General features: G+C 35.5%; 1 protein-coding gene across 1 annotated transcript; it reads right to left on the bottom strand.

Moving 5' to 3' along the window:
* Positions 1 to 400: 400 nt before the first annotated feature.
* LOC125075506 lies at positions 401 to 8,053 on the bottom strand. The gene is made up of 4 exons (XM_047687219.1): positions 7,815 to 8,053; positions 3,066 to 3,263; positions 2,227 to 3,007; positions 401 to 457 (listed from the first exon to the last, which is right to left on the bottom strand). Exons 1-4 carry the CDS (start codon positions 8,051 to 8,053, stop codon positions 401 to 403), a joined length of 1,275 nt encoding a protein of 424 aa, XP_047543175.1.
* Positions 8,054 to 9,753: the final 1,700 nt, after the last annotated feature.

The following is a 9,753-nucleotide window of genomic DNA, read 5'->3' as shown; positions in this document are numbered from 1 at the left end:
ACTGACTTACATGTCTACAGATCCTGCAAATTTATTGCCTCTTACACCCGGACACTTTACCATCGGACGCTCGTTCACTTCACTGCCAGCGCCGAATTACGAAGCTCAAAACATTAATAAGCTGACGCGTTATCAAAGCCTTAAGCAACTCCATCAACAGTTTTGGAAGCGATTGAGTAAGGAGTTTATCTCGGGTCTTCAGATGAGGATGAAATGGCAAAAATCCGAAAACCACCTTAAACTTAACAGTCTCGTCGTTCTGAAGGATGACAATCTACCACCGCTTAGATGGAAGTTGGGTCGAATTGTCAATGTGTACCCAGGAGCCGATGGTGTTATTCGAATAGCAGATGTTAGGACTGCAAATGGAATTGTTCGGAGGGCATTCGGCAAAATATGCCTATTGCCACAACCTGAAGATTGTTGAAAGACGTACTTTCAACGCCTGGGGGCATGTCTAAAAATCACATAACATTTAGTTTATTTCTTTTATATTAGTTAATTTAATAACTCCTGTCAAAATTGCAATAGCAATATCACTGTACACCGAGATTTTAATTGCTCATGTTTATTAATATTTCTAGATTTATTTTATGCCTACCGACACAGTTTTTTGTTACTCTCTCTCTTCATATTACGCCCTTGTAGTGATTATACTGATCTTAAACTTAATTCCGTTTTTTATTAAATACACCTGATATTCACGGACACTCCTAGTGATTTAAAAAAAAATGTTTAAGGACTATTTTTATTTTTCATATTGTTATTAATCAATTTTTTATTTTAATTATAATTTTGAATTAGTTAAATTTTTTTTTATGTCTAATAAATCTTTTCTACTTATTAGGTGTAATGAGCGAACTTTTACATGATTCTTCATTTTATAGCATATTTTTAAAGTATGATTTGAGACATTAACACTAGATTTAGCAGACCAGTCATTTTGACTGGTCGTGCAATATCAATACCTATTTTCCATCAATTCCTACTACATATAACATTTGCTTTCCGAAATGATGTTATGACTTTTGTAGCTATAAATAAAGAATTCATTATATAAAGGACAATGGGCATTATTGTATGGGTTGCGTCCCAACCCTTGTAACATGTTGCGACTAGTTTAAATATGTTCACTTAAGTTTTATTTTTATAAATAATTCAAGTTTTTATTATAATTGCGTGCAGGTCAAAGGTTCTGGGATGCAAATGAAAAAAGAATTTTTGTATTGAATAATGCTTTAATCATATTTTTTTACATTTTGTGCTACGTACTCATATACTTTTTACGTTCATAATAATTGTAGAGTCAGTAATCGTAATTTTAGACAGTTATTAATAAACACACAGTTGAAAATAGTACAATTATAGCTGAATAATTCTCTTATATAACTTAAAGAATCCACTTTATACACTGGTACTTGTGCTACAACAATCAGATTCTTTATCGTATCACAGTATTTATATTTATTTATGTTAATATACAGTACCTATGTTTTAATAATGGACATTATCTACAACAATGTCGTCCAAATAGGTCGCCGGTAACAATATGCTTGGCTGGTGTCTTGCCCAGCCAAGGTACCAAATGATACTCATTATGTGAGCGCAAGTACCTACTGTTCTCTTCCCAGTCAAACAAGAGCAATAATAATGGGAAATTGACTCTCTCGCTGTTTCTGCTCTATTGTTGATCAAAATGTACGAATAATAAATTCTACCAGATACGTGTCGCGATTTTATCCGCCCCCTTAAAAGAATACCATCTACAATGTTTATATTGTATCGCACAAGGTTTGGAATAGCTCCTATGCATATTTCTATTGTGTATATGCCGTTTCTAATGTGTTCGCTCAAATAAGACCGTGCAAGTTTTATTTGATAAGTTCCTAATGAAATCAATAAAAGTTCTTCTTCTGTTAGTATTGGAAATTGCAATTGATTGTCATCTGCGGTGATAGCACAAAAAGATACTCGCTGTCGATTTATATTCTCTTCGATAACATAGTCACTTAGACTGTTGGCCATATGAATTCTCCTATTTAGCACTTCTATTATTTCATGAGCTCGAGGATGGTCTTTTACAGGCTCTCTAAAAGTATTTAAAAGAGCAGCAGCAATGCGTATATTAACGAATAAATGCGTCATTGCCCGATTAAAATATTCTTGTCTGAATATTTTAAAATCGCGTTTAATCCACCCATTCACTACCTCTACAACCCATCTCACGATTGTAACTAATCTTGATTTATTAGCTTCTACTGTACTCAGTTGGCTTTCACTTCTAAGTTTTGTTGGAGGCATGTGGGCTTGATAGCCCCAAGTCTGTAAGGTTGAAATTGCGTCTCTGAAACCTCTGTCTAATACAAATACATCATTATTATGAAGGACATAATGAATTGGATTCATTTCATTCTCAATATAGGCATTCATTATCGTCGCATCTGAAGTCGTAGCAGCATGAGGGCCAGTCACATCTACTATGTAGCCATCTGTGCATATTAATAGAAAAGGTTTTAGCAGGTTTCTGAATTTGTGCAGACTATATGATTGCTTCTGAAACAAAAAATTACTACTTTTCTGGATGTAAATGTAGGTTCCGTCGCATATCAAAATGGCTGGTGGCACTTCATTGTCAACACCAAATATAGCATTTGGAATTGTTGAGTTTCTTGCTACAATTTCTTCACGGCTAATGTGGTCCCATCCGAGATGACGAGGAACAAACTCATTTGTTAAACATTCACGTGCTAACTCCAATTTTCGCTCCAAACTACGCCGGCTCATGTCTAAACGGCTTGATAATCGTTCATTTGGTTCTCCCCTTCTGATTTTCATTAAATAAGCTCCGAGAACAGTTTTAGGACGTTGCGAGCGTTGGGATATAGAAGGCGTCTGCTCCAGAGGTCTGTTGAATTCTTCATGATTTAGACCCGTACAAAAATGAAGCTCAGATGTTGTTATAGATTCAATATTGTCGAAATTAAATCGAGATTGTTGGCAGGCATCTCTTAACATATCTCCAGATCATCAAAGGGAAGATGTCGGGGTGGTACATGGCCGCTTACAGCGCTGCCTGTGGTTTCGTGGGCCTGGTCGAGGCAGACGGGCGAGGAGACTCTCCCATCAAGTTCCTCACACCACCTGAAGACCCAATCGTGGTGGTCGCCAGATGCACGAGGATAATGCTAGATGACAGGATACTGGGGATGGCTAAGTCCATCTCAATAGGTTCTGAAGTCGAAGCACCCCTTGTGGACTGGAAACTACCGCGATTATCTTGGATCAATGGAGTACCGGGATGTGGAAAGACAACTCACATTGTCGGGAACTTCGACGAGAACACAGACATCATAGCCACCACCACCCTAGAATCCGCCAAAGATCTCCGTCAACATCTAACACACCGTTTTGGCCCCAAAGTCAAATCAAGGGTACGAACTATGGCTTCAATCCTTGTAAATGGTCTTCATGAGGACACCAGGTGCGACCGCCTAACGGTCGACGAAGCCCCCATGAACCATTTTGGAAGCATAGTTATGGCGGCTCGCATAACAGAGGCGAAGGAAGTGATACTCGTTGGAGACATCAATCAGCTGCCTTACATCGACAGAGAAAATCTGTTCGAGATGAGGTATTGCCGGCCAAACCTGACCACCACCATCACATGTGAGTTGTCTTGCACATACCGATGCCCCATGGACGTCGCATACGCCATCAGAGACGTCTACAGAGCCATTTACTCAGCGAACCCCGTTGTCCACTCCCTAAAAATGGAGAGGTTCACTGGCGTGAAAATACCATCCAACCTAACCAGAACCCTATACCTGGTCCACACGCAGGAGGAAAAGAAACTTCTGGTGGACCAGGGATATGGTAAAGGTGAAGGTTCTCGCGTCATGACCATCCATGAGGCACAGGGACAGACCTACGAGGAGGTAATCATCATCCGAACCAAAAGTGCGAGGCTCACAATACATCAAAGTGTGCCTCACGCCGTGGTAGCAATAACTAGACACACCAACACCTGTGTCTATTACACGGATGTCTGTGACGACGCAATCGGCAATTTCATCAGCCGAACGATCGGGGTCTCAGCTAAAACATTATTAGAGCACAGCTTAAAAATGGCAATACACCAGCGTAACAACACCATCGCCGAGGCTGTGCTAAATCTGATTCGTGACGGGGCAGGGTCCGCTGTTCATAGTATAAGATCGACTAAGTTAAAATAAATTCCCAAAACTATCTGTATAAAATTAAGTATACATAATTAAAAATAAGGTATAACCATAGTTTACTATAAAATAAATGTAATAAAAAAAAAAAAAAATTATTTGTATAGAAATAAGTAAATATCTATACTAATATTATAAAGCTGAAGAGTTTGTTTGTTTGTTTGTTTGAACGCGCTAATCTCAGGAATTACTGGTTCGAATTGAAAAATTCTTTTTGTGTTGAATAGACCATTTATCGAGGAAGGCTTTAGGCTATATAACATCACGCTGCAATTATTAGGAGCGAACAAAAATATGGAAAAAGTTAAAAAAGCGGGGAAAATTATTCATCCTTGAGGGCTTCCGTTGCGTGCGCTTAGAAAACGGTTGAATATATCAAAAATATATGTATGAAAGAATTATTCCTCTTGAAATGATCTAAAAAAATGTCTGCGACAGTATATGTCTATCTTTTAAGATTAACTCACTAGAACCGTTTTTATGGTAATCAAATTTGGTCGAAATCGACGCGCGGTCGGCTCCCTTCTGAGCGTTTGTATGCAGCGTTATTTGTTTTTGCGATATAATATCGTCGTATATAGTAATAATTTTTAAATACTATTTAATTTTGTTTTAAGGATAATATTTTGGTTCTAATAATTTCACAATTATTAACACTTATTTTAGTTTGGATGTAGATAAAATTAATAATAATTAGGTGTCATAGTTTTCTTTATAGTATTGTTTGGATTAAGGATAGTATTTTGTTTCTAATAATCCATACTATCCATACTTCCATACTATATAATATTATAAATGCGAAAGTAACTCTGTCTGTCTGTCTCGCTTTTACGCCAAAACTACTGGACCGATTTAAATGAAATTTGGTATACAAATAGTCTATGTGCATGAAAAGGACATAGGCGTTTTAATTGGAAAAAATGCTGTAAAGAGTTGAAAAGGGGGATGAAAGGTTGTAAGTTGTTGAAAGTATTGTCATTTTTAGACTAGAAGCATAAAACTTATATTTTAGACTGTACACTTATAAACTAACATATCATGACACCCACTAAGAAGGGAATTTTGGAAATGCTACCCCTAAAGGGGTGAAATAGGGGTTGAACTTTTGTATGGAAGTCCGTCATTTTTTAAGTTGGAAACATAATACTTTATTTATAGGATACTTATTAAAAACGAGTACATAAATATTTAAGCGTTTCTGCATATTCTACTCCTAAGGGGGTGAAACAAGGGATGAAAGTATGTATGATAGTCCGTAATTTTTTAAGTTAGAAACACGAAACTTTATTTTTTTTATTACTGATTAAAAATGACTAGATATGTATTTAAGCGTTTCTAGATAATCTACCACTAAGGCGGTGAAATAAGTGTTGAAATTTTTTATGGGAGTTTTTTTAAGTTAAAAGCATGAAACTTTATATTTGGGATACTAATTAAAAATTAGTAAATACGAATTTAAGCGTGTTTTGATATTCTACCACAAAGGCGGTGAAATAAGGGTTGCAAGTTTTTATGGAAGTCCGTCATTTTTTAAGTAAAAACATGAATGTTTATTTTTGGGATACTGATTAAAATGATTAAATACGTATTAAAGGGATTCTCGATATTCTACCTCTAATGGGTTTAATAGGGGTTGACATTTCTTATATAGATTAGTCTGGAAGTCCGTCATTTTTTTAGTTTGAAGGATTAAATTTTATTTTTGTGTTACTGATTAAAAATGAGTAAATACATATTTAAACGTTTCTTAATATTCTACCTCCGAGAGGCTGAAATAAGGGATGTAAATTTTTTATGAAAGTCCGTCATTTTTTCAATTAAAAATATGAAACTTTATTTTTGGGATACTGGTTAAAAGTGAGTAAATACGTATTTAAGCATTTCTGCATATTCAACCTATAAGGGGTTTAATAAGAGTTGTCTTTTTTTATATAGTTGAGTATGGAAGACCGTCATTTTTGAAGTTAGAAGTAGGAAACTTTATTTTAAGGCTACCGATAAAAAATGAGTTGATTCGCATTTAAGCGCTTTTGGATATTTTACGCCTAAAGGGAGAAATAGAGGTTGACATTTCGTATACAGGATAGCCTGGAAGTCCGTCATTTTGAAGTTAGATGCATGATATTTTATTTTTGGGCTACTGATTAAAAATGAGTAGATACGTATTTAAGCGTTTCTGAATATTTTACGCTTAAGAGGAGAAATAGAGGTTGATATTTCGTATACAGGTTAGTCTGGAAGTCCGTCATTTTTGAAGTTAGCAGCATGAAACTTTATTTTTGGGCTACTGATTAAAAATGAGTAGATACGTATTTAAGCGTTTCTGAATATTTTACGCTAAAGAGGAGAAATAGAGGTTGATATTTCGTATACAGGTTAGTCTGGAAGTCCGTCATTTTTGAAGTTAGCAGCATGAAACTTTATTTTTGGGCTACTGATTAAAAATGAGTAGATACGTATTTAAGCGTTTCTGAATATTTTACGCTAAAGAGGAGAAATAGAGGTTGATATTTCGTATACAGGTTAGTCTGGAAGTCCGTCATTTTTTAAGTTAGCAGCACGAAACTTTATTTTTGGGCTACTGATTAAAAATGAGTAGATACGTATTTAAGCGTTTCTGAATATTTTACGCTTAAGAGGAGAAATAGAGGTTGATATTTCGTATACAGGTTAGTCTGGAAGTCCGTCATTTTTTAAGTTAGCAGCATGAAACTTTATATTTGGGCTACTGATTAAAAATGAGTAGATACGTATTTAAGCGTTTCTGAATATTATGCCCTGAGGGCTAAAATACACACCAAAGTGGTATATAAAGAGGTCTTACATTAACGTAATTTTTGAAGTTAATTTGTAAATATATTTATATCCTACGCGGGCAAAGCCGCGGGTAACAGCTAGTCCCTCATATAAAGTGCATATAGACAGGGTTGAAAGAGTTCAAAAGCGGTTTATTAGACATCTAGCATTCCGTTACAAGATCCCACAGGAATTTGAAACATACCACAAAAAACTTAAATATTTTGAAATGCAATCGCTCTATGCTCGTAGATCTATACTAGACCAAAAATTTTTATATAAATTATTTAAAAATGATATTGACAGTCCACATTTATTACATGAACTATGTATAAATGTACCTCACGCGCCACCTAGGCACCAACGTGCACATTTTACATATGGTGCTTGTTGTTAATAATAAGGTATAACTACTATAATTTACTGTACAACAAATATGCTAAAATAGTAAAAAAAAAAAAAAAATGTACAAAAAAAAAAAAAAATACAAACATAAAGTCAGTACGGGCAAGAGCCTCCGGCAAGAAGACATCGCCGGCGGAGGCGGAGAAGATCTTCGCTGCTCATCGATCTACAGTAGTTGATAAGCTAGTACTGTTAGAATAGTAACTACTGTAAATCCCAGTGCGCTAAAATTGTCACGTAAACATAAATTAAATTGTAAAAAAGGCACGGGCAAATGCGAGCCTGTGGATGTAGCATAATAAAAAAAAAAAAAAAAACATATCTAGCATGTCCTTTAAATGTTCAGCCGTAAAAGACGAATTATTCAGCTCCTCTAACTCATTCCATTCGTTTAAAGTCAAATGAACGTGACAGATGCGGGCACTTGGTGGTATATATAACTTATATTCCACTAACATCCGAGATTTTATAAAACGTGGTACTCTTACTGGATTATCTGCCCTGCAATTCGGGAAAAGACAGCTGTTGGATGTATTTGCAGGTCTTTTGTAACCAGTTATAGACATAACATCAACTGACGGTTGTTCCGGATTGTGGGGTAAATCTTGAGGTTCCATGTCAAGTTCGTTTAATCTCGCCTCATGTCGAGTAGCAGCCACCCAGCAACGATGGCAAATGTGTTACCGATCATTCAATAGGGCCTGCAAAAAAATAAAAATGCTGATAATGATAGATGATAATCCTTCGATTCGCTTTATAGAGATAAAATAATATCCTACTGATAACACTCGTTTTGCATTTATTGAATAATACAAATTAATTATTTAAATAAAATGTATTGTACTAGTCGATTGTCTTAAATTGTGCTATCACATAAAATCAGAAGATAATAGTGCATAAATAATTGAAATAAAACTAGTTTTTTAACGGATTTAATCGCGTATATTAATTATTTTATTTTAACATTTAATATGTGCATAAATAATTGTTGCTATTGATATAGATAAGATTGTTATAAATATACAGTTGTATGTGTTATATATATTTACATTAAACATACCTGGTCTATTCTCATATGCTCCAAAATATATTCAGCAAAACGTGGTCTTGCTTCTAATATGGGTCTTGACACTTCATGTCTCACTCGCAGCCGTCTCAAAGACCGAGTACAGGTCACACACAAATGTTCCATAGTTAGTAATAATTACAACAATATCAAAGTCCACAAAACAAGCCAAAGCCGATCGTTGTAAACGTAGAAGCAGTCCTTTATCAATGCGTAAGTCGTCAAAAATTAATAGCGGAGTAACAATTTTGAAAGACGATAGTACAGCACAGCTACAAAACTACACTGCCACTAAGTAAATAATGGCATCTAGAAGGATCGCCGGGATCCATCTCTTTCCAACATGTAGCGCTGTCTCATGAAATATCGTTCGTTGCCGCTGCTCTTGTGCTTACAATGAAAAACAATGGCAGCGCGTGGCGCGCGGGGTGGTAGAGGGGCTGTTGGGTCGAAATAGGCACTACCTGGTCGATCGTGTGTTTTTTTCCACTTTTTTTTAAATCGCTTTAGTCCTATAGTTATTAAAAAACTAATTAATTAAGTTATATTTAACATTTTTGTGAAATTAATAATACCACTATAACAGTTTCCCTGCACGAGATACGGAGTTATGCCGATACAAAAAAACATAACACTCGTTGAGATCTTTCAAATGATGTAGGTAGAAAAATGTTACAACACTTGGGACGAAACCGCCCATTGTCCTTTAATGTTACTTTATATATATTAGTAACAACTATATTTTTTGTTATTGACATTTATACCAGTACCAGTCAAAATGCCCGGTTCATGTTCATGTTCATGTTCATGGTTCTATGAAGAAATATATGATTTCGGGAGAATCATGAGATCGTTGCAGTATATTTAGTGCCCATGCGTCTTTTGTTCGTTACGTTATAGGCATTTGAGCTGATTACGGCGATTACAGTATCTTTACGAAATCTTTATGAGCAATTACTTCGTATATGCACGAAGTACGAACAGTCTTGTTTGGAACTTCGTTCAACACACGAAATAAAGTACTTTTAGTCGAACCGATCTCCAATCTTCATCTTTACCCGCACAATGACAAAGGTAAGAAACATTTTTGTGGATATGGAAATATTCAAAAATATATTCTTCAGTAAATAGCCATACGAAGAAAGTGTCTTAGTTTCAACATATTTTTACAGCGATCGTCAGCCCCCAAAAACGACAAAACGAATAAAAGTTTCTACATATTTAGAAAATGCAACTAGCATACCTACGTAC

Source organism: Vanessa atalanta, chromosome W, assembly GCF_905147765.1.
Source record: "Vanessa atalanta chromosome W, ilVanAtal1.2, whole genome shotgun sequence".
NCBI lineage: Eukaryota > Metazoa > Arthropoda > Insecta > Lepidoptera > Nymphalidae > Vanessa > Vanessa atalanta.
This window is presented reverse-complemented; position numbering and strand designations above follow the sequence as displayed.